Here is a 26,187-nt window from a genome sequence, read left to right on the forward strand (position 1 = left end):
TGTGTTTGTGTGTGTGTGTGTGTACATAAATCTTTATTTCTCTGGGATAAATGCCCAGGAGTACAATTACTGAGTCATATAGTAATTGTATGTTTTGTTTTATAAGAAACTGTTGATCCGTTTTCCAAAGTGGCTGTAATATTTTATATTCCTACCACGGTGTATGAGTGATCCAATATCTCTGCATCTGTGTCATTATCGGTGTTGTCATTATTTTTAAATTTTAGCTAGCCTGTTAGATGTGTGGTGATATTTCACTGTGGTTTTAATTTGCATTCCACTAATGGCTCTTTTCACGTGGATGTTGATTTTTTAAAAGATGTCGGTATCATTTCTAACTCAGTGGTTAGTAACGTTCAGCGCAACATTTATATTGAGGAATTAAAATTTTTACTGCCAACAAGAAGGGGAGGGAAACGCCGGTAAAGGCCTGATGCAGCCCTACAGGGAGTTCCGGGTACATCTCTGTGCGGCGGTGGCGCGGCTGCCACTCTCTGTGGCCAGCGCTCCGAGGCCCCGTCCGGTCCAGGCCCTGAACCTCAGATGACCCCACAGGCGCCGGGGACCAGTTTTCCCGCCCAGCCGTTTCCCGCCAACAGGAGGGCAGGCGCGGAGCCGCCGCGAGGGGGCGCCGCAGAGCGCGGAGGCGACCAGAGGTCCCATGGCGTCCCCGGGCGTCCTCCGCAGCGGCGGCGGATCCCTGGGCCTCCTGGTCTGGCTCCTGGTCCTTCAACCTCGGCTCAGTGAGGCCCGGGCGGGCGGGGAGGGGGCGCAGGGCTGTTCGGCGCTGACCTCAGGCTCTCCACCCATCTCGCGGGGCGGCCGCGAGGACGCCAGGGCACGCCCGTGGAAGCTGCCTCCTGGAGGGCTTCCGGGAACTTCGGGGGCCACGGAATCCCGTATGACTGCGGCAGCCCCCGATTTGGTGGCGTTTACCCTAGGTGACTCTGATTCTTACAAGGCTCTGACACCTCCACATACACCAGCACCAGGAGGGACCAAAAGACCACAGCTCTTTCCTTCAGGTGATGTTTCCGGGCCAAGCCCTGCGGCAGAGAACTGGCCTGGTCTGAGGGGCATGGGCCCCAGCCCTGGGGGAGGAGGCTCTCAGGGGGACCCTGGGGGGGTCTGAGTGGACCCAACCCTGTCCTTGAGATCTGAGAGGACATGACCGTTTTCTGAGGAGTCTTAGGGGATACAGACCTGCCCTGGGGGTCGGAGGGGACATGGCATTGCTCTGAGGGTTCTGAGACTTCTGAGGATTATCTGGCTCTGGTCGTGGTGGCGTCGGCGGCTTTACTTTCAGTCCTCTCCCTTCATTGACCTGCTCTAGTGTGTGGCCATTGGACTTCAAGGGTAGTTGGCGGAAGGCCGGCCCCAGAGAGGAAGTGGCCTTGGCAAGTCAGCCTGCAGATCAATGATAAACACATATGCGGAGGCTCCCTCATTGCCAGCTGGTGGGTGCTGACCGCGGCCCACTGCGTATTTGGGTGTTTTCGGGGTTCCAGGCTTGGGCTTCTGGTCAGGCTGTGTGACCTGGAGCCAGTCCTGACCTCTTCCTGAGCTTCCTCTTCCTCATCTGAAAAAGAGGGTCACAGTCCCTGACAATAGCTCTTCAGGGTACAGTCAGAGGTAGGTGATGTTAGGGCCCTTGGTAGCCTGGAAAGTCAAAATGCAAAATCAAGTTCAAAACTACTTTTTTTTAACCCTGTGCTGAGTAGCCTTCAAGCCAAGTGGCAAGAAGCGGGGAGAGATGCAAGTTGGGAAACAGTGTGTGGGCAGAGACTTGTAAGAGGGAATATTTACGGGGAATAGAATGTAGCTGACCAATTTGGCTAGCTCAGTGGTCTCAAATTTAGTGAGCATGGGAACACCTGCAGAGCTTGTTGAAACAATAATTGCCCGTCCCCAACCGCAGAGTTTCTGATTCAGTAGGTCAGGAGTGGGACCTGAGAATTTGCATCTCTGACAAGCTCCCAGCTGACGTTGATGCTGCTCATCTGGGGACCAAACGTTGAGAATCACTGGATAGAGTGGCCAGGGGTCCAGGAAGGGATGTGGTCGGGAGGGAGGGAGGGAAGTGACCGATAAGTGGCTTTGGAGATAGGACCAGGCTGGGAAGAACCTAGAAGATGTGGAAGGGGAGTGTAGAGCCTCGAAGATCTCTCTGCAGCCATGTGGAATACACAGTGAAGATGGGAGACATACGCTTGATGCATACCTCCAAAATGGCAATCAAGGTCCCAGTCCGAGACGTCGTTATCCACAAATATTTTAATCCTATTGGAACAGTGGGAAATGACATTGCCCTTGCTCTGCTTGCCTTCCCTGTGAATTTCTCCTCGAACATCCAAACTGTGTGCCTCCCTGAAAAGGCTTTCATGGTCCAAGCTGGTACAGAGTGCTGGGTGACTGGCTGGGGAAAACTAGGTGAAAGAGGTGAGACTGTGAAGCAAGATGGCAGCAAACTCGGGCCAGGGAAGGGGCTGCCTGGTGCCCTGGTGTTGGCCTACAAGCTAAAGGGAGAGACAGGGAGGCAATTTTCTAGCAAGTGGGTAAGGGAGGAGGGTGGAGAAGATGCTGGTGGGAGTAATTTGATGGTTTTACAAATTTTTATTAGTATGTCAGGACCTGGGGGCTTGAGTGACAAGCAAAGTGGGTTCTCTCTAGGGTGGATTTAAACTCAGGAGGTGTTGATTTGTCTGCTAATCTGAGCTGTCCCAGACTGAAAGTACCTGCCTCGGTGGATAGGGAGCTTTCTGTGAGTGAGAAGAGTCCAGAGAACTCCTCTGGATGAAAACTGTGGGGCCTCTTATCCCTGGGGCGACACTGGATTTGGTACCTTTGGGGCATTGCCTGTCTGAGATTCTGATCCCGCTCTAAACTAAAGATGCTTTTCTGAGGTACAGGACACCTGTCACTATTACTGATGATACTCAGAGTGACAGACACTTGGTTTTGACTTCTCAGGTTGCCTCTTCCTGTCCTGATCTGTTCTTCTTTACCTGTCTTGGTTTTGATTCTTACCACTTCCTCTCACCATGTCAACTCTGGGCTTCATTTCCTCTAGTGTCAAATGGGGACAATATCCACTACCCTAAGAGGGCATCTGTATGTGAACACACTGTATTGAGACCCAGAGTGGGTACCAGGGGCTCCTGTTTTGTCCCACTAGGCAGATCCACCTACTCCTAAATTCTCTCTACAGAACCATCACAAGCATCTACACTACTGCTTCAGGAGCCTGAGCTAAGCATTCTTCACTATGAGAGATGTAATGAGGTGCTCAAAGAAAAGATGGAAAGTCGATTTGACATGGTCAAGAAGAGGGCTATCTGTGGTACCAGCCCCACAGGAAAGGATGCCTGCCAGGTCAGTTCATGGGCCCTTTGTTGCCTCTGCATTTTGGTTGTCCTCCCAGATGTTCCTCATCCACAAGCAGTAGGACCTACATTATCTGGCAGCACCTCCATTCACCTGTCTTCAAGTTAAGAGGATTAAAGGGGACAAGCCACCAAGGCTCTGCCAGGCTGGCCTGACCTGATCCTTCAGTAGAGAGGATCTGATGCTGCCTAGAGGGAGACAGGGGAGGAGGGGAGATTCAGGCATGAAATACCAATAATACAAGTCAAGTGACAGGAAATGTATACAAGTAAGGACTTTATTCATTATTAATATCTCAGAGTACATACATTTTCTTTGAGAATATTCAATTTTTTGTATACAATTTATTGATGACATATACAAATTTTGTTTGTAAAATTTTTTCAACTCTCACATCTCAGATTCATGGAAACCTAGGGCTGGTGGAGCCTTGGTGGAGCCTTAGTGGAGCCTGGAGAGCCCCATGCATTCCAATTTCCCAGCGTCTTGCAGTGCATTGAGCCTGTTATGATGTTGATTCTCTTCCATCACTGTGTTTGTTTCTTTCTCTTTCTCTAGGGAGATTCTGGGGGGCCTCCTGGTCTGTCAACTTAATGACTCATGGGTCCAGGTGGGGATAGTGAGCTGGGGCATTGGCTGTGGTCGCAGAGGGTATCCAGGAGTTTTTACAGAAGTGAGTTTCTACAAGGATTGGGTCGTTGCTAAAATCAGTCAGGCTTCTCATATAGACTCAGCAGGCTACTTCAGCCTAACGCTGTGTCTGGTGCTGCCTCTGGGCGTCCTGGCGACCCTGTGATCACCCTGGCCCACACCCCCTTCTGTTTCTGAGTCTCACACTAGCCCTGCCTCTGACCTCCCACTTCTACTCAATGCCCTTTCCTCAATTTTGTTTGATCCACTAACCCTGTGGAGATCCACAGGACAGAGTGGCAGCAAGAAAGGAACCCTGGAAGTTTCCCGGCCTGGTGCTCCAGGAACCTGTGTTGTCCACACCTATGCCTTGGCTGTGCTCTGCCTGCCGGGAAAAAGTGGGTGAAACTGGATGGCCAGTGACCTGCCAGGTGATGCTTCATGATGCTTCAGCCACATCTTGGAGAACACCTAGCAAAGGAGGGACATCATCACCGGTGAAACAGCGTTAGACCTGACACTTTATCAAACCAGTCCACTTAGTGATTGTTGGGAGAGAGTGAGGAGGCATCACCATGTCCACATCTGACTCAGCTGTCTGGGTTGGGAGAAGGTCCCCTGCTGCCCAGTGCGGATGCATCTGAGTGTCCAGCCTGTGCCACACAAGCCCTCCTGGGGCAACTCAGTCTAGGAACCCCCTTCCCGGTGCTCCAGTGTCCACATTAAGGCTCAAGTTGTGTTGAGGCATTAAGGAGTGTGGAGATTTCAGATGTCAACTGAATAAATGCTTGGAGAGTCTCTTGTGTGTTCTGAAGCTCTGCTCTCCTGGCAGTTGTGGGGTTGCACATAACATACTCTAGAGAACTAGTTTTTCACTTAGCCGAGGGAGCTTGCATGGATTCCATTACTCTCTAGAAAGTGTGAGATGAGGAGCCTGACTATCTGGATAGAAGTCTGATGGATGTCTTAGGCAGTGGGTCCAGCGGCCTGTGCTCCTCTTGTAGGTATCAGCATCGCTATAACTGGGGGCATTGCAGTTGAGTCTGGCAGCCTCTGTAGACAAGAACAGGGGAGCAAGAGGGCAGAGACTGGGGCATGGCCCGCTCACACAGCCTCGTACCTCTCGTGCTGCCCCGTAACAGGAATGCCTGGAGGAGACCCCATGGGCTTGGTGTCAAGACACTTAGAGCCCAAAGAGCTGAGGTCCCACAGCGGAGGGTAGGAGGAAGGGCCTGGCTGTGTGTGTGTGTGTGTGGCTTCTTTGTCCCTATCAGTAGACCTAGTGTCCCATAGTCACCTGGACTGGTTGCTGATCTTCCCCCAGCCTCTGCCTCCTGCCCACCCATCCTTCCTTGGTCAGTGTTCAGGCTTCCAGATATCAGTGGACCTCAGAGAGCCATGTGTGATAGTCCCACGTGCTGCCTGAGGGAGGCTGGGGCGGGACACTCTGCTTTTCACGCCCCAGCTGGTTATAGTTAATCCTAGTAAAGTCTAGTACCGTCCTTTTACAGAAATGCACAGTTGGGCAGACTTGGAGGCCGGAGTTTGGCTACATACCACTCTCACGTGCAGCTTTCTTTCAGAACAAGCTACCTTGTTCTTTTCTGTGATGTTCTCTTGCTGAGAATGTCAGTATGGCTTCTCATTTCCCTTTCTCTTCCTCCTCACTGACCAAGACTCAGTATCAGCATTGAGTCCTCCCCAGAGCATCTCCTGTGGACTACCCTGGCCTGTGTAATGTGCTTTCTCTGGGCCCCCCTGACTCTGTTGGTCCTGGGCCGGTTCCTGTCTCTTGTTTCCACTGGGTGACATTTTGTACTCAAGGTTAAGAGACTCTGTGTCATCATTCTCTACCTTCCCCCCTCCAACTCCAGGTTTGGGATAGAGCATGATTTCAGGAAATATTTGGTGAATGAGTGAATGAATGGAAAAGTGAATACTCACATCTCCTCTGTCACCTTACTCCTTTCTCTCAGGGCCCTCTCAGCTCATTGCTCTGTCCCCCTTTTACTTTCCAGGTTGACTTGTCCAGGAGGGAAAATCCCACCTGGGAAGCAGGTGTTACAGCCCCTGCTGTAGGAGAAGTCCCAAGCTTTGGGAAGTTCATGGTGCTAGCCTGGGTGCACTTTGGTGTGCTGATACTTGAACGTGCTTTTTGTGGTGGGGGAAAGGGTTTGAGTTCAAGCAGCTTAGATATTGAGAATTAGCCTCTGGCTCCCAGAAAAGTCAGGCCTGGCCTCTCAGAAACCCGAACAGCAACCTCCAACTGAATGGTAGCCATTTTTATCCTCTCCGGCCAATATTTATGGAGTACTTTTTGTGAATGGGGCACTGGGCTGTGGCCGTAAAGATGTGGAGCTCAGGTGGGAGGGCAGAAGTGGTCATTAGGATGACCCTCTGGTGAGGGGCTTGGCGGCTGGGTAGAACCGCCCTCTGAAAGAGCTAGATAACACAGGGAGAAGAGGAGGTTGAGAGGCAGGCAGTACGTTCTAGTAAAAATACTGGCCTTCAAAGGACAAGGACACAAAGCCCAACAAAAAACGCTGGGGGTTTCAAGTCATAAGGAGTAGTGAGGCGTACCAGTGTGAGTTTCTAATGCCCAAATTGTGGTTTGAAATATGATTTTCCACCCGAAGAAACCAGGGCTTCTTGGAGAACCAGCTTGAAAAATGTCCAGGTGTGGGCCAGGAAATGTATAAATTCAGCCTGAAATTTCCTGTCACACCAGATGGTGAGGAAGTTCTCCAAATGACTAGGATCATGTCAAAAGGACTCAGGGGCTGATTGGTACAGGTACCCTGTAGTGAAGTGTGGCATTTCTGCTAAATCCCACTTGCAGGAAAGTCACACCTATTCCCCAGCATCTGTGAATACCGACTCACAGCTACCTTGTTTGCAAAAACTCAGCTGCAGAAACAGATTCACTCAAGATGACACCCCTTCACAGGGAGTAGCCCATAGTAAATGACTGGCAAGCAGGGATAGGAAGGCCCAGCCGCTTTGCCTCCTTTAGGGATGACTTGGAAGGGCTTCTTTAGGGTCAGCTGAGACCGCAGTTGCAACTGCATGGCAGCTCAGCTTCTCCCATTGCCAAGTTCTGCCTCACATGCTCCCTGCCAGGTGTGAGTCCTCCCAAGAGCACTCCTCAACAAACCCTTGCATACAGGTCTCTCTCAGAGTCTGTTTCCAGGGAACCAATCTATGACACTTGGCCTGGCCAAGGTAAGACAGTCTGGCTTTCAGTAAGTGTTTGTTACCTATTGCTGTGTGACAAACCACCCTAAGACCTGGTGGCCAAACTCACCAGGGTTTCTTGTGGTTGATATGTTCTATGAAGTAGCTCTGAGCACTGATTAGCTGACACTGAACAGTTGCTTCTCAGGGAAATGCAGGCTTAGACTCCTGGGAACCTCTGATCACAACATTTTCATCAAGTGATCAATATGTAACCTTATTTTATGTTTCTTTTTGGTTAAAAACACCTTATTTAATGTACTCTGTTGATTCAGTATCATTGAACTCATGGCCCACAGCAGTGTAATTCATGCCTGTAAGAAGCAGACCTAACCCATCTGTTTTCTCTGCAATGCGCATCCCAGGCTGGAGTCCTCAGGAGCGCTAGACAGCACTCCAGCAATATGCGTGGGGCCTTTTTAAGCAGTGAAATCACCAACAAAAAGCACAGAAGTGCAAAAATATGGCACTGGATAGACTGGGAATAGGACATCTGTTTACAATATGAGAGCTGAAATGAGAAGGCACAGCAACATCTTCTCTGACCTCAGCTGAGAAAATTGCTTGCATTGTTTCTACTGAGAAATGTCCTGTCGTTTTTATCTTCCTCCTCTTACTTTTTCGTTGGTTTTGAGCAATTTGATTACCTTATACTTTGGTCTCATTTTCTTCATATTTCTTTGTTTGGTGTTCATTGAGCTTATTGGGTCTCTGGAGTTACAGTTTTTATCAAATTTGGAAAATATTTGCCATTTTTCTTTAAATATTTTTGTCCCTTCTGCCCTGCAACACTTTGGAAGTTCAGTGACACATATATTAGGCCCCAGCTCACAATTCTCTGTTTCTTTATGCTCTCTTACCTGTATTTCATTTTGGATTTTTTAAAAAAAAAATTGTCATGTCTTTGAGTTCCCTAATCACTTCTTCTAAACGTTTATTATAGTGTTAATCCCATCATCAGTATATGTTTCTCATCTCACACATGGTAGTTTTCATATCTAGAGTTTGACTGGGGTCCTTTTACATCTTCAGTATGTCTACTTAATGTTTGAGTGTGTATGTATGACTGCAATTCTAATGGCTGTTTTACTATTCTTGCCTGTGCATTTAACATTTGTGTCAGTTCTGGGTTAATTGTGATGGATTGATTATTCGCTTTATGGGTTGTATTTTCATGCTTCTTGAATGGTGGGTATTAGTGATTAGATAATCCTTTAGATAATCCTCTTAGATTAGATAATCCTCTAATCCATTCAAGAGGTTGTTTCTCTGGCTTCAGGTATCTTCTTTTTTTTTTTTTTTTGACGTCTTTATTGGAGTATAATTGCTTTACAATGTTGTGTTAGTTTCTGCTGTATAACAAAGTGAATCAGCTATATGTATACATATATCTCCATATCCCCTCCCTCTTGCGTCTCCTTCCCACCCTCCCTATCCCACCCCTCTAGGTGGTCACAAAGCACCAAGCTGATCTCCCTGTGCTATGCAGCTGCTTCCCACTAGCTATCTATTTTACATTCAGTAGTGTATATATGTCAATGCTACTGTCTCACTTTGTCCCAGCTTACCCTACCCCATCCTGGTGTCCTCAAGTCCATTCTCTACGTCTGCATCTTTATTCCTGTCCTGCCCCTAGGTCCATCAAAACCATTTTTTTTTTTTTAGATTCCATATATATATGTGTTAGCATACGGCATTTGTTTTTCTCTTTCTGACTTACTTCACTCTGTATGACAGACTCTAGGTCCATCCACCTCACTACAAATAACTCAATTTCCTTTCTTTTTATGGCGAATATTCCATTGTATATATGTGCCCCATCTTCTTTATCCATTCATCTGTCGATGGACACTTAGGTTGCTTCCATGTCTTGGTTATTGTAAACAGTGCTGCAGTGAACATTGTGGTACATGTCTCTTCTTGAATTATGATTTTCTCAAGGTATATGCCCAGTAGTGGGATTGCTGGGTCGTATGGTGGTTCTATTTTTATTTTTTTAAGGAACCTCCATACTGTTCTCCATAATGGCTGTATCAATTTACATTCCCACCAACAGTGCAAGAAGGTTCCCTTTTCTCCACGCCCTCTCCAGCATTTATTGTTTATAGATTTTTTGATGATGGCCATTCTGACTGGTGTGAGGTGATACCTCACTGTGTTGGTTTTTTTTTTTTTTAACATCTTTATTGGAGTATAATAGCTTTACAATGTTGTGTTAGTTTCTGCTGTATAACAAAGTGAATCAACTATATGTATACATATATCCTCATATCCCCTCCCTCTTGCATCTCCCTCTCACCCTCCCTATCCCACCCCTCTAGGTGGTCACAAAGCACCAAGCCAATCTCCGTGTGCTATGCAGCTGCTTCCCACTAGCTATCTATTTTACATTCAGTAGTGTATATATGTCAATGCTACTGTCTCACTTCGTCCCAGCTTACCCTTCTCCCTCCCTGTGTCCTCAAGTCCATTCTCTACATCTGCATCTTTATTCCTGTCCTTGGTTTGCATTTCTCTAATGATTAGTGATGTTGAGCATCCTTTCATGTGTTTGTTGCCATCTGTATGTCTTCTTTGGAAAAATGTCTGTTTAGGACTTCTGCCCATTTTTGGATTGGGTTGTTCATTTTTTTGATATTGAGCTGTATGAGCTGCTTGTATATTTTGGAGATTAATCCTTTGTCAGTTGCTTCATTTGCAAATATTTTCTCCCATTCTGAGGGATGTCTTTTCGTCTTGTTTATGGTTTCCTTTGCTGTGCAAAAGCTTTTAAGTTTCATTAGGTCCCATTTGTTAATTTTTGTTTTTATTTCCATTTCTCTAGGAGGTGGGTCAAAAAGGATCTTGCTGTGATTTATGTCACTGAGTGTTCTGCCTATGTTTTCCTCTAAGAGTTTTATAGTGTCTGGCCTTACATTTAGGTCTTTAATCCATTCTGAGTTTATTTTTGTGTACGATGTTAGGAAGTGTTCTAATTTCATTCTTTTACATGTAGCTGTCCAGTTTTCCCAGCACCACTTATTGAAGAGGCTGTCCTTTCTCCATTGTATATTCTTGCCTCCTTTATCAAAGATGAGGTGACCATATGTGCATGGGTTTATCTCTGGGCTTTCTACCCTGTTCCATTGATCTATATTTCTGTTTTTGTGTCAGTACTATACTGTCTCTTTTTCTTCTTTTATATATTCTCTTTTTAAAAAAAATTATTTAACTTATTTATTTTTGACTGCATTTGGTCTTCATTGCTGTGCATGGGCTTTCTCTAGTTGTGGCGAGCGGGGGCTACTCTTCGTTGCCGTGCACGGGCTTCTCATTGCGGTGGCTTCTCTTCTTGTGGAGCACGGTCTCTAGGCACGTGGGCTTCAGTAGTTGTGGCACTCGGGCTCAGTAGTTGTGGCTCACGGGCTTAGCTGCTCCGCGGCATGTGGAATCTTCCCAGACCAGGGCTTGAACCCGTCCCCTGCATTGGCAGGCGGATTCTTAACCACAGCACCACCAGGGAAGTCCCCATACTGTCTTGATTACTGTAGCTTTGTAGTATAGTCTGAAGTCAGGGAGCCTGATTCCTCCAGCTCCATTTTTCTTTCTCAAGATCGCTTTGGCTATTCGGGGTCTTTTGTGTTTCCATACAAATTGTAAATTTTTTCGTTCTAGTTCTGTGAAAAATGCCATTGGTAGTTTGATAGCGATTGCGTTGAATCTGTAGATTGCTTTGGGTCGTATAGTCATTTTCACAATGTTGATTCTTCCAATCCAAGAACGTGGTATATCTCTCCATCTGTTTGTATCATCTTTAATTTCTTTCATCTGTGTCTTATAGTTTTCTGCATACAGGTCTTTTGTCTCCTTAGGTAGGTTTATTCCTAGGTATTTTATTCTTTTTGTTGCCATGGTAAATGGGAGTGTTTCCTTAATTTCTCTTTCAGTATTTTCATCATTAGTATATAGGAATGCAAGAGATTTCTGTGCATTAATTTTTTTTTTTTTTTTTTTTTGTGGTATGCGGGCCTCTCACTGTTGTGGCCTCTCCCGTTGCGGAGCACAGGCTCTGGACGCGCAGGCCCAGTGGCCATGGCTCACGGGCCCAGCTGCGGTGTGGGATCTTCCCGGACCGGGGCACGAACCCGTGTCCTCTGCATCAGCAGGCGGACTCTCAACCACTGTGCCACCAGGGAAGCCCCTCTGCATTAATTTTGTATCCTGCTAGTTTACCAAATTCATTGATTAGCTGTAGTAGTTTTCTGGTAGCATCTCTAGGATTCTCTATGTATAGTATCATGTCATCTGCAAACAGTGACAGCTTTACTTCTTTTCTGATTTGGATTCCTTTTATTTCTTTTTCTTCTCAGATTGCTGTGGCTAAAACTCCCAAAACTGTGTTGAATAACAGTGGTGGGAGTGGACAACCTTGTCTTGCTCCTGGTCTTATAGGAAATGGTTTCAGTTTTTCACCATTGAGAATGATGTTGGCTGTGGGTTTGTCATATATGGCCTTTATTATGTTGAGGTAAGTTCCCTCTATGCCTACTTTCTGGAGGGTTTTTATCATAAATAGGTGTTGAATTTTTTCAAAAGCTTTTTCTGCATCTATTGAGATGATCATATGGTTTTTCTCCTTCGATTTGTTAATATGGTTTATCACATTGTTTGATTTGTGTATATTGAAGAATCCTTGCATTCCTGGGATAAACCCCACTTGATCATGGTGTATGATCCTTTTAATATGCTGTTGGATTCTGTTTGGTAGTATTTTGTTGAGGATTTTTACATCTATGGTCATCAGTGATATTGGCCTGTAGTTTTCTTTCTTTGTGGCATCTTTGTCTGTCTTTGGTATCAGGGTGATGGTGGCCTCATAGAATGAGTTTGGGAGTGTTCCTCCCTCTGCTCTATTTTGGAAGAGTTTGAGAAGGATAGGTGTTAGCTCTTCTCTAAATGTTTGATAGTATTCATTCAGGTGGCTTCTTCGCATACATGTACTGATCAGTGCTCAGTCCAGCACTCAAGGGGGCACCTCCACTGATCTCTGGAGTTCTCTCTCTGTGTAACTTCCCACTCCTGTATTGTCTGAAAAGCTGCCTTGGTGTGCGCAGCCTCTCAGCTTCACCTGCTCGCCCTCAGGGAGCCTGCTGGGTTCTGCCTAGGCCCTCTCTCTCTGCACTGCAGCCTCGAAACCCTCTCAGGCAGTAAACAGAGGCAAAAGTAGGGCTCACTCAGTCAATCAACAGTCTGTCCTTTGTGGCCTGGTGTCCAGTGTCTTCAAAAGTGTTGTTTCATACTTTTGTCAGTTTTGGTTGTTTCAGGTAGGAAGGGCAATGCCTATTAGTCTATCTTGGCCATAGGAGAAGTCGGCATATGCAGTTAATAGGATTCTTTAAGAACTAAAAAAAAAGCCTGAGGGACTTCCCTGGTGGTCCAGTGGTTAAGACTTTGCCTTCCAATGCAGGGGGTGTGGATTCCATCCCTGGTCGGGGGGCTAAGATCCTCCATGCCTCGTGGCCAAAAAACCAAAACATAAAACAGAAGCAGTATTGTAACAAATTCAATAAAGACTTTAAAAATGGTCCACATCAAAAAATCTTAAAAAAAAAATTAAAAATGTCTGTCATATCTTTAAGTTGCTTCCCTTTTTTCATTCTGTAATTTGGTTTTTCTTTTGTAGCATTTTATTCAGTCTTCCTAAAATGTCTCTTATTAAACTTTTCAAAGACCACAGTTCAGATTATGTCAATCCTCTCTCTAATCTTTCTCTATTTTATTGATTCCTGCTCATGTTTCCCATTATTTCCTCCTTTCTCCCAAACTCTTTCATTGAATTTACTCCATTATCTTTTCTACATTTTGAGTTGAACTCATTTTTTATCAGTTTTCTTTATTTTCTGATATAGTCAAAGCTATAAATTACTTTCTGGGACTACTATGGCTGTATCAGATACAATTTCATAGGTAGTGCTTTCATTGGCATTGATCTCTAAAAAGTCATATTTCCCTCATGATTTCCTTTTTTTTAAAGATTTTTTTGATGTGGACCATTTTTAAAGTCTTTATTGAATTTGTTACAATATTGCTTATGTTTTATATTTTGGTTTCTTGGCTGCAAAGCATGTGGGATCTTAGCTGTCTGACCAGGGATCAAAGCTGCATCCCATAGGGGTAAGACAGGAATAAAGACACAGACCTACTGGAGAACGGACTTGAGGATATGGGGAGGGGGAAGGGTGAGCTGTGACAAAGCGAGAGAGAGGCATGGACATATATACACTAGCAAACGTAAGGTAGATAGCTAGTGGGAAGCAGCCGCATAGCACAGGGATATCAGCTCTGTGCTTTGTGACCGCCTGGAGGGGTGGGATAGGGAAGGTGGGAGGGAGGGAGATGCAAGAGGGAAGAGATATGGGAACATATGTATATGTATAACTGATTCACTTTGTTATAAAGCAGAAACGAACACACACACACACACACACACACACACACACACACACACACACACACACAAAAAGCTGCACCCCATGCATTGGATGGCGAAGTCTTAACCACTGCACCACCAGGGAAGTCACATGATTTCCTTTTTAAAGGAGGACCATTGTCTAGGGTTTTGGCTTTGTTTCAGAAAAATGGGATTTTTAAAAAGTTGTTCTTTTTTCTAATAAATTTATATATTTATTTATGGCTGCGTTGGGTCTTCGTTGCGGTGCGTGGGCTTCTCATTGCGGCGGCTTCTCTTCTTGCAGAGCATGGACTCTAGGCACACAGGGTTCAGTAGCTGTGGCTCAGTAGTTGCTTGTGGGCTCAGAAGTTGTGGCTCATGGGCTCTAGAGTGCAGGCTTAGCCGTTGTGGTGCACGGGTTTAGTTGCTCTGCGGCATGTGGGATCTTCCTGGACCAGGGCTCGAACCCATGTCCCTTGCATTGACAGGCGGAGTCAACCACTGGGCCACCAGGGAAATCCCCAAAGTTGATTTTAATGTTATTGACGTGCGGCTCATGAACAGAATGTGTATCACATTGATTACTTGAGATATTGGTTTTCCTTAGGGCCTTGATTTTAAAAGTTCCCTGTGTGTTCAATGAGTGTTTTCTGTTGGTAGTTGTAAAATTCATCATAGTGCTGTTAGGTGTAGATGATCAGGTGTGAGAGTCAAATAGTCTATATTTTTGCTTAATTTTGCCTATATAAGTTGTCAGCTTCCTCAGAAGAGCATATCAGAAACTCCAGTTTCCCATAAATTGGTCCTCTTTGCTTTTACCTTTAAAGCCTTGTCATTGCATTTTCTCCTTCATGTCTTCTTCTTGCTATATCTAACATCTTCTGTCCCTTGTACAATCTTTGCTTTAAATGCTATGATTTAATAACCAAATTGTAATCCTAGCTTTATTTTTGCACCAGTGTGACCTGGCATTTCACTTTAAATTCCTTTATTTCCCATGTATCTGTATCTCTCTGTTGTAAATTTGTCTCTTCAGAGAGTCTATTTCTGGACTTTGCCTTTTCGTCCAACATGAAAGTCCTTATGTTGTTTGGTATGTTCAACTCATTCAGGCTTATTGCAGATGCTACTGCCGTTTTGTCCTGTATTTTCTATTTACCATACTTTCCTTTGTTTTTCTTTTATCTTTCATTGGACAGATTGCATTTCTTTTTCTTTTATTTATATATATATATTTAAGGGCTCTGGTGATTAGATCACACTGAGGTATATAATCCAGAATATCTCTACTACAAAGTGGAGAAATTACTTACAAGTTCAAGGGCCTTAAGAACATGACCTAGAATAGGTTTGGTTGAATATGCATGAGGTGAAGATCTTGGGATTCGTCCCTGGCCCAGTGTTCCTGCCAACAGGAGGGCAGGCACGGAGCTGCGGCGAGGGGGCGCCGCAGAGCGTGGAGGCGACCAGAGGTGCCATGGCGTCCCCGGGCGTACCCCGCAGCGGCGGCCAATCCCTGGGCCTCCTGGTCTGGCTCCTGGTCCTTCAGCCTCTGCTCAGTGAGGCCCGGGCAAGCAGGAAAAAGAGAAGACTGGGCTGGGCTGCTTGTCTGGGGGAGGCGGTTGTGGGTAATGGGGTTTGGCAGGTGGGTCTTGGGGGATGGAAGGTGGGGTTTGAGGGTGAGTAGGGTGCGATGGGAAGAGGCCAGTGATGTGCGGGGTGCAGTCCAGTCAGCTCCTCTTCTCATTGTTCTTTCATCTTATCCAGGTGAGGGTGACGGACCCAAGGAGGATCCTGCAGTGAGCCCGGCAATCCAGGAGGCCCCCTCAGCTTTAGGACACCTAAAATCCCTGAAGATTCCAGTACCCACTGTGTCTCTTGTGCCGCCCACACCCCCAGTGGGAGACACTTTGAAATCATTACAGGACCCTGTATTTGGATGCTTGCCTCCTCAAGGTACTGCTTCTGTACGGGACTGTACAGGCCCGCCTGGGATCTAATGGGGAACACGGCCTGGCTGGGGGGTTGAAGGGTCAGACTATCCTGGTGGAATTGAGAGTAAACCTGGCTCTGCCCTGGGGCAGGGTGGAGTTGGTGTACGTGGGGCTAGTGGAGGTGGGGGAGGACGTGGAGGTGGAGGTGGTGGAGGTGCTGGTAGAGGAGGCGGAGGTGGAGGAGGAGGTGGCGGTGGGGGAGGTAGTGGAAGGGAGGTAGCAGCTTCACCTCCAGTCCTCTTTTTACTGAGCCAAGGAGCATGTGCCCATCAGATTATTAGGATAGTTGATGGAATGGCAGCCCCAGAGAGAAAGTGGCCCTGGCCGGTGAGCCTGCAGACCAGAAATGTCCAGAAATGTTGAGGTTCCCTCATTACCCCACCGTGGGTGCTGATTGCAGCTCACTGTGTAAAAGGGTGAGAATTTGGGGCGGTGGGATTGGGCTGCTGGTCAGCCTGTCTCCCTACCTGAGCTTTCCTTTCCTCACCTTAAAACAAGGCCAAAGCCCCTGGTTTGTGCTCACTGCGAATGAAACATGAGTTTTGCATTTCTACCAAGGTCCCAGGTACTGCTCTGGTGGTCCTGGGACCTCACTTGGAGAAGCACTAGCTCGAGTGGTTAGGGGTCTGTGGAGGGGATGTGGTTTAGAGGGAGAAAATGGCTGATGGCTGGTGTAGGAGATGGGCACAGGCTGGGAAGAACCTGGAAGGGGTGGAGGGGAGTGTAGACCCTCCAGCATCTCTCTCAGGTGCACGTTGTCTTCCCACAGCTATAAGGACCTTACAGTGAAGATGGGAAACACATTTTTATATTCGGATTGCCTAAGTGCAGTGGTCGTTCCAGTTCAAGACATCATTTGGCATAGGGATTTTAATGCGAGCCTTATCACTGACGACATTGCCCTTCTTCAGCTGGCCAACTCTGTGAATTATTCTTCGTACATCCAGCCAGTGTGCCTCCCTGAAAAGAAGTTTGACGTGAAAGCTGGGACACAGTGCTGGGCAACTGGATGGGGCCGAACTTTAGAATTCGGTGAGACTGGCAGGCAGGATCTGAGGGGGGCAGCCTGGTGCCGTGGGGTTGGCCTGCAGGCTGAAGGGAGGGACAGGGAGGCTGATTCTCTAACAGGTGGGCAAGGGGGCAGGTGGAGAGGATGCTGCCTGGGAGTGATTGAAGTGCAGTAGGGATTTCTATTGTTATGTTAGGACCTGGAGGCTTGGGTCCAGGTATTATGGGTTCTCTCCAGGGTGGATTTCAGCTCCAGGGTGATGAGCTGTCTGCCACTCAGAGCTGTCCTTCTCTGGAATTACCTGGCAGGGGGCAGGGAGCTTCTTGTATACCCGGGATGTAGGTCTAGCCAGAGCAGGCCTGTTGGTGAGTCTGTAAGGCCTCCTGTGTGGGAAGAGGCTGGTTGGGTACCTTTGGGCACTACTTGTCCTGGAGTCTGTGACCCTTCCCTGTACAGGCACCTGTCACTGTTACTATTGATACTCGGAGTGACAGACACTTGCTTTTGTATCAGGCTGGTAAGCCCTTGCCTCTTTCTGTCCTGATGTATTCCTCCTTTTGACTTGGCTTTGCTTCTTACCTCCTCTGTTCCCCATGTCAGCATTTGGCCTCAGGTCCTTCTTTGTCAAATGAGACAATACCCACTGTCCTTCCTTTCTCTAAGGGGGCAACAGAGTGTGAATGTGCTGATCAAGACCCAGAATACAGGACTTCCTTGGTGGTTCAGTGGTTAAGACTCCACGCATCCACTGCAGGGGGCGCGGGTTCGATCCCTGGTTGGGGAACTAAGATCCCGCGTGCTGCGTGGTGTGGCCAAAAAACAAACAAACAAACAAAAGTTAAAAAAATAAAAAGACCCAGAATGGGATCTGGGGGCGCCTGTTCTATTCTACTCATGCAATCCTTTTACTTGAGTTGTCTCCCTGTAGCCACATCACTGCCACGTGTTCTTCAGGAGACTGAGCAAATCATTCTTCACCACAAGGAATGTAATCAGAAGATACAGACACAGTTAGGAGTCCATCGCCAAGTAGTTGGAAGAGGGGTGATCTGTGGCTATCACGAAAAGATTAAAAGTCCCTGCAAGGTGAGTTCATGGGTCCCTGGTCACCTCTGCCATGAGGTTGTTCCCTCAAAGTTTCCTCATTCCCCAGTGGCGGAGCCTGGGTTATTTGCCCCCTTCTCTTTCAGCCTTTAATTAAGAATATTCAGGGGAGAACCCCTCAGAATGCCCCTGAGCTGGCCTGGCCTGTTCCTTCAATAGGGAGCAGCCCTCGCATCTTGGGCGTGCTGCCAGGGTGTGGTGAAGTTGGGGGTGATGATGATAATAATGTAAGTTCCTATAATTGAGTTCCTTCTATGGCAACTTACTGTGCCAGTGTGAGCATTCACCCACATTAGCTCAGTTACCCAGCTCACAACCCTGCAACATAATTATACATATTATTATACAGATGTGGTCCCTACAAGACATAAGCTCAAGGTCCCCCTGGGAGTGCCTGGGCCCACAGTCTCCTCTTTGCACCAAGCAGCCTTTCTGAGCAGGGGGCATCTGAGCCAGGTCTTAGAGGATGAGTATTTGGAGTCTTGGAAAGAGGAGAACATCACTGTTGGGAGAGGGAACAGCAAGTACAGAGGCTCAGAGTTCTGAAGAACGTGTCATGTTTAGGGAATGTGTTTCAGGTCTGGAGCAATGAGGTGGCAAATATGGCCAGAGGGGCTTCCCTGGCGGCACAGTGGTTGAGAGTCCGCCTGCTGATGCAGGGGACACAGGTTCGTGCCCTGGTCCGGGAAGATCCCACATGCCACAGAGCGGCTGGGCCCATGAGCCATGGCCGCTGAGCCTGGGCGTCCAGAGCCTGTGCTCCGCAACGGGAGAGGCCACAACGGTGAGAGGCCCGCGTACCACACACACACACACAAAATATATATATATATATGGCCAGAGAAGGTTATTGGAATCAGAATATGTGTGGCCTGCAATGCTGTGCTATGTTTCTCGTTCCTGTCCATGCAGGACTGTAGGCCAGGAGTTTGTTTTCACCATGTAGGCAATGGTGTTGAGCCCCAGGCAGGACCTGGGCTGGTGGGGAGGTGAAGGGGTTGTGTTTGAGGTTGAGTCATCAGTTCTTGGTGACTGACTGCATGCGAGGGTGCGGGTGAGGGAGAGCTTGAGGAGGACTCTGAGTTTCTGACTGAGCTGGTAGATGGGGGGCCACCAGAACAGTTTTGGGAAAGGATGTGCAGTGTGTGTGAGGTGGGGTTTAGCATGACTGGTTGTGTTTGGAGAGAGGGGGAACTGGTGAGAGGATGCTATTGGCTATGTGGGTTTAGGGGCAGGGAGAGATTTCAGGGTAGATGTGATGATTTTGAGTCCCCATGCAGAAATGATACTCAAAGTATTTTACCGCTGTGGAGGCCTAGGACTGACTAGTTGGAATTGACTCTGACCTTAGAGTTGGAGAGGGGCTCTGGAAGCTGCACACAGTGCCAGGGGATGCCCCTTTAGTTGCTGGCTGTTGGGAGGTTTGGAGAGGGTCATGGGGAAGGGGTCAGGCAGTGAAGGATTAGGGTCACTGAAAGAGAATTTGAGTATATCCTGGCAGGACTGATGTACAGGGCTTACTGGCTTTATAGCTCCTGTGGTCCCTGAGCACCTGGGAAGGAGTAGTATTTCTCAGATGATGTTAAAGCTTCCAACTCTCAAATCTCATTCACAGAAACCTGGGCCTGGTGGGTACCTGGGAAAGGACCTAGGTGCCTATCTCCCTAGTGCCTTGCTAGCAATCAGCCTGCTCTGATGATGATCCCCTTCCATTCCTGTGTTTGTTTCTTCTTTTTCTCCAGGGAGATTCTGGAGTTCCCCTGGTCTGTCAGTTTACTGACTCATGGGTCCAGGTGGGGATTGTGAGCTGGGGTGTTCACTGTGGTCACATAGAATTGCCTGCAGTTTATACAGAAGTTAGTTACTACAAAGACTGGGTCATTGATCACATCATTAAGGTGTCCTCTTGTGGCTCAGCAGGGTTCTTTATCCTAACGCTGTGTCTGGTGCTGCCTCTGGGCATCCTGGTGACCCCGTGATCACCCTGGCCCACGCTCCCTCCTGTTTCTGAGTCTCACACTAGCCGTGCATCTGACCTTCCACTCCTACTCAATGCACTTTCCTCAAACCTGTTTGGGATTCACTGACCCCGTGGAGATCCACATGACAGAGAGTGGCAGCAAGAAAGGAACCCTGGGAGTTTTCCAGTCTGGTGCTCAAGGAACCGGACTCATCCACACCTACACCATGACTGTGCTCCACATGCTGGAAACAAGTCGGTGAAACCATCCCAACTGGATGGCCAGTGACTTGCCAGGTGATGCTTCATGATGCTTCAGCCACATCTTGGAGAACATCTAGCAAAGAAGGGACATCATCACTGGTGAAACAGCGTTAGACCTGACACTTTATCAAACCAGTCTACTTGGTGATTGTTGGGAGAGAGTGAGGAGGCATCACCATGTCCACATCTGACTCAGCTGTCTGGGTTGGGAGAAGGTCCCCGGCTGCCCAGTGCGGATGCATCTGTGAATGTCCAGCGTCTGCCACACAAGCCCTGCTGGGGCAACTCAGTCTAGGAACCCCCTTCCCAGTGCTCCAGTGGCCACATTCAGGCTCACCCCAAGTTGTGTTGAGGCAGTTATGGAGTATGGAGATTTCTGATGTCAACTGAATAAATGTTTGGTTTGTTCTTTTGTGTTCTTATGGTCTGCTCTCCTTGGGACCGTGGGGTTGCATATAACATGCTCTGTAGAAAGCAATTTTCTCATTTGGCTTAGAAACTATTCGTGGTTCTTATTAAGCCCTAGAGGGAGAGGTGAGTCTAAACCTGCTCATTTGTGAGTCTAAGGATGGTTTTAGCCAGCTGGGTCCTGCTCCCTGTACTCCTGTTATAGTCATCAGCATGTCTGCGGGGAGATTTGTAGCCTAATTTCGTAGCCTTTATAGCTCAGAGTAGAGAATCAAGATAGACTGGAACTAGGAGTAAGTAAAATTAGGGCATGAGCAATATTATTCCTCCTCCCCTGCTTCTACTTGCTGCTCACCTCCACTCTTACCAAAGATTGCATTTCCACAGGGAGAATTATATGAGAAATTCCCTATATTAGGTACTGGCTCTTTACCATTTTTCTAGGACAGAGTATCCCAGAGTCTCTGTGTCTTGCTGGTGATTTATTCCCTCTCAATCTCCTGTCACCTGCCCTTCCAGGGGTCAGCATTTCAGCTCCCAGATATCCATGGGCTTCAGAGTGCAGTCTGTCTCATGTGTTGCCCGAGGAAGGCTGGGGTTGAGAGACTGGGAACTTACATGAAATACAGTCTATTAATAAGTATCGAGCCAGCTGCTTTAAGAAGCCACTGAAAATCAAAACAGTGTGGTAGGGGCACAAAAAGAGACATATGGATCAATGGAACAGTATAGAGAGCCCAGAAACAAACCCACACATGTATGTTCAATTATTCTTCGACAAAAGAGGCAAGAATATACAATGGGAAAGAGTCTCTTCAGCAAGTTGTGTTGGGAAAGTTGGACAGCCGCATGTAAATCAATGAAGTTAGAACACACCCTCACACTATACACAAAAATAAACGCAAAATGGCTTAAAGGGGACTTCCCTGGTAGTCCAGTGTAAAGAATCCGCCTTCCAATGCAGGAGATGTGGGTTCGATCCCTGGTCAGGGAACTAAGATCCCACATGCAGTGGGGCTACTAAGCCCTTGCGCCACAACTACCGAGCTTGCGTGCTTCAACTAGAGAGCCTGTGTGCCACAAACTACAGAGAGCCCATGCACTCTGGAACCCACACACCACAACTACAGAGCCCACATTCCTTGGAGCCTGTGTGCCACAACTAGAGAGAAGCCTACGTGCTGCTGTGAAAGATCCCACATACCTCAACAAAGATCCCATGTACCACAACTAAGACCTGACGAGGCCAAAAATAAATAAATTAAATAATAAATCTTTAAAAATATGGCTTAAAGACTTAAATATAAGACATGACACCATAAAACTCCTAGAAGAGAAAATAGGCAAAACTTTCTGACATAAATCATACCAACTTTTACTTAGGTCAGTCTCCCAAGGCAATAGAAATAAAAACAAAAATAAACAAATGGGACCTAATCAAATTTACAAGCTTTTGTACAGCAAAGGAAACCATAAACAAAGGAAAAGAGGACCTAGTGACTGGGAGAATATATTTGGAAATGATGCGACTGACAAGGGCTTAATTACAAAAATATAAAAACAGCTCATACAATTCAACAGCAAAAAAACGAACAACCCAATCGAAAAACGGGCAGAAGACCTAAATAGACATTTCTCCAAAGAAGACATACAGATGGCCAACAGGCACATGAAAAGATGCTCAACATCACTAATTAGTATAGAAGTGCAAATCAGAACTACAATGAGGTATCACCTCACACCAGCCAGAATGGCGATCATCAAAAAATCTACAAATAACAAATGCTGGAGAGGGTGTAGAGAAAAGGGAACCCTCCTACACTGTTGGTGGGAATGTAAATTGGTGCAGCCACTATGGAAAACAGTATGGAGATTCCTCAAAAAGCTAAAAATAGAGTTACCATATCATTCAGCACTCCCACTTCTGGACATATATCTGGACAAAACTATAATTCAAAAAGATACATGCGGACTTCCCTGGTGGCACAGTGGTTAAGAATCCGCCTGCCATTGCAGGGGACATGGGTTCGATCCCTGGTCCGGAAAGATCCCACATGAAATGGAGCAACTAAACCCGTGCGCCGCAACTACTGAGCCTGTGCTCTAGAGCCCATGAGCCACAACTACTGAGCCCACGTACCACAACTACTGAAGCCCGTGCGCCTAGAGCCTGTGCTCTGCAACAAGACAAACCACCACAATGAGGAGCCCGTGCACCGCAACGAAGAGTAGCCTCCGCTCGCTGCAACTAGAGAAAGCCTGCGTGCAGCAATGAAGACCCAATGCAGCCAAAAAAAAAAAGATACACGCACCCCCTATGTTACGAGCAGCACTATTCACAATAGCCAAGACATGGAAACAACCTAAATATCCATTGACAGATGAATGGATAAAGATGTGGTACATATATATAAAGGAATACCATTCAGCCATAAAAAAGAATGGAACAATGCCATTTGCAGCAACATGGATGGACCTAGAGGTTATCATACTAAGTGAAGTAAGTCAGAAAGAGAAAGACAAATACCATATGATATCAGTTATATGTGGAATCTAAAATATGACACAAATGAACTTATCTACGAAACAGAAACAGGCTCACAGACATAGAGAACAGACTTGTGGTTGCCCAGGTGGGGAGGGGGAAGGATGGATTGGGAGTTTGGGATTAGCAGATGCCAACTATTATATATAGAATGGATAAACAATAAGGTCCTATTGTATAGCACAGGGAACTATATTCAATATACTGTGATAAACCATAATGGAAAAGAATGTGAAAAAGAATATCTATACCTATATAACTGAATCACTTTGCTGTACTGTAGAAACTAGCACAACATTGTAAATCGACTATACTTCAATAAAATAAATTTTTAAAAAAGAAGCCACTGAGTATTTATGGGTTAAAAATAAATTTAACTTCTTGTTCCTGTATCATCCCTATCAGGTGTTCTTGATCAGCAGGTGGCTTTTCTCCATCTTATAGCTCCACTCAACCCTGTGGTTCATGCTTCCCTACCTCAGAATTCCCTGGAGGGCTTTTTAAACTACAGATCACTGATTCTACTCCCAGAGTTTTCAATCCTATAAGTCTGGGGTGGGTCCTGAGAATGTACAACTCTAACAAGTTCCCAGGTGATGCTGGTGCTGCTCTGCAGACCACACTCGGAGAACCATTGCTCTGCATTAACACAAGTAGAGAAGTGAACCTCCTCTCTACTGCCTTGGCATGGAAGTGGCATCTGTAACCTCTCCTCACCTCCTATTGGTGCAACTCATCATCTGGACCACTTTAGATGCTAGGGTGGGGAATGTGGTCCCCAGATCTGGATCCCTCACACTGGACAGGAGCAGCAGGAATCTTGGTTGTCAGCTCCCAATCTTGGACACACTGAGCAGATCCAAAGACCACATTCTTCTACAAAAACCCTGTGAAAGCCCAAGAAATGGTGGTTTTTGCCACTATTTCTTTCAGTTTCCACCATCCCACTGACGGTTCGTGGAAGAAGATAAATGCCTTTCCTTTGAGTTCTCCCCCAAGACTCTTTGTTCATCTTAGGTCCAGCTTAAATGTCACTTTTGTAAAGACATCCTCCCTGATTCCCTAGCCTTACTGTTCTTTCCTTGTGCTTTCTACACCTTTTCAGATTCTCAAATCAATGTAAATTATGAAGCTCTCCCGTGCACGAAGCCCAGGGAAACAAGGTTATGATCAGAGGCTGGGCGACAAGGTGCCAACACTAGTCCAGGGATTTGGATGTGCCTTCACCGGCCAGGTTTTGGGGGACAGTCACCCACTTAAGGCACTTGGGGGTACTTCCATGGGACTGGCCACCACAGAGGCAATGACAAGCCCCGGGCTCTGCAGTCATCTTCAAGGAACCCGCACGAGGTGGGGTAAGTGCAGAGGAACGTTCAGCGTTCCAGGGGCACCGTCACAGGTCCGCGACGTCATCACGTGCCGGAGGGGCTGTCACGTGCCGGAACTCCGTCACGTGCGTCACGTGCGGGAGACGTAGTCGCGGCGTCCGGGGCTACTGCGAGCCGTCCCTGCTGCCGCTAGCGGACGCCTCAGGGGCCTCATGGCCGCATCGTTGACCTGCCTCAGCGCTGGGCCTGCAGCCTCGAGGCCCTCGGGCTGGAGCTGCCACCTCCTGGTGCTGATGCTGCTGAACTCCGGTGAGGCGGCGCCTGCTCTGCGCCGCTCCCGTTCTGGGTCCTTCTTCCCCGACGCCGCCACCGCCCCCCCCCCCCCCCCCCCCGCCTAAACCCACACTCGAGGCCGGGACAGGCCTCGCGGCGCCCACCCGCAGCCCCTTCTCCTCTGCTACCCCTCCGGGCATCTCCCAGGGCGGTTCCGGGGATCCCAGACTCCTGCGCTCTCAGCTTCCGCCCTGAGACCCGCCAGCCCTGTAGCCTCCTGGGGCCTTGTGGTGCGGGGGCATCCCTGCGTTTCCTCCTGGAGGCGTGGATGTCGCGGCTGAGACCCGAACCACCCTCTTGACGGCATCCTCAGGGCTCATCTTCCCACGCAGCAGGGCAGTGCTGGAGACCCCGCTCCGGGTAGGCGGTCCGGGCCAAACTCACGGTCTCCAAACACTTAGAGGAATGTTCCTCACCTCACTTGCTTCCCAGACCCTCAGCTCCTACCGAGGGTGCCTCTCTAGCAGCGGCTTCCTTCCCTCAGGAAACGCATGCCCTCAGGCGCTGTCCCCTTGACTCCCTCAGCCCGGGGACCCCTCCAAACCTGACAACTCAGTGCCACCCGCTCCCCTTTCCTTAGGAATCAGAGACAGACCTCCTGTTCAAGGTCAGGCTGCTCACCCCTGCTCTGGACTCTGGGCCCTTCCTGTGCTCTCATCGATCTCTATCCTCTCCCTTTCTATTTGCTGTGTTTCTTCACCCTATCTCTTCCCCTCGCTGCCACATTTCTCAAAATAAGTTTTCACTTCATGTTTCCTTCAGGTGCTTCCTCACTTTTCACTTAAGCCTTAGCCCATTCCTGGCATGCTTCTGTCCTAACATCCCTAACCTTTCTGCTCCTCCCTCTTTTTTCATTTTCTCTAGTCCCTTGGCTTCTCTCAGCCCATGCCTCCTAATTCTCCTCTACCTCAGGGTGACTCCCTTGCCCTTCTGTGTCCCTCCCAGGCCACCCATGCTCTGTTCATCCCTGACGTATTGGTGTTCCCTAAGATGCTGTCTGGGTTCCTTCTTCACTGCTCCTTGGGTGAGCTCACTTGCTCTGGGCATTGAGCTGCCATGTATGTGATGCCTCGCAAAACAATGTGCATGGATGTGCAGCCACCTACTGGACATCTGTACCTGGATGACCTAGAGCCATCTCAACTCCTTGGGTTCCAAAGTTGAGGCCCTCTTCTTCCTATAAACTGGGTTCTCTTACTCAGTGGATAGTAGTCACTCTTCTCTAAAATCAGAAACTGGGGGGTCATCCTAGATTCAGCCTTCTCCCTCAGTCCCACATCCAGCTCACCAAGTGTGTTCTCACTGCCACTTCTTCATTCAGCCCTCATTTCTTGCCTGGGTTCTGCAGAGCCTATGGTGGGATCTTACTGCATTCAGTCTTGTTACCTTCCTATCTATTCTCCATACTGCCTTCACAATACAAGTCTGACCATGTCACACCTCCATTGGCCTCCCTCCTCCCAGAGTGTCTCACTCAGGCTTCTTGGCCTGGCTTATGAAGGCACTCGTGATGACCCCTGACTTTCTTCCCTGGGCATCATTTCTTGTCATCGTGGGCCTTGCC

At 47.7% G+C, this 26,187-nt stretch overlaps 1 protein-coding gene across 1 annotated transcript; it reads left to right on the forward strand.

Annotated features, from left to right (window-relative positions):
• Positions 1 to 617: 617 nt before the first annotated feature.
• Positions 618 to 4,180, forward strand: LOC309967604 (serine protease 44-like; the record flags this gene model as incomplete). Its single annotated transcript, XM_082848384.1, is given in 6 exon segments — positions 618 to 941; positions 1,334 to 1,490; positions 2,174 to 2,439; positions 3,209 to 3,372; positions 3,943 to 3,960; positions 3,962 to 4,180. Coding segments are annotated over 6 exon segments (1,104 nt in total). The 5' UTR covers positions 618 to 661.
• Between the last annotated feature and the right edge of the window lie 22,007 nt (positions 4,181 to 26,187).

This window comes from Leucopleurus acutus, assembly GCF_964270905.1.
Source record: "Leucopleurus acutus genome assembly, chromosome: 10".
Lineage (NCBI taxonomy): Eukaryota > Metazoa > Chordata > Mammalia > Artiodactyla > Delphinidae > Leucopleurus > Leucopleurus acutus.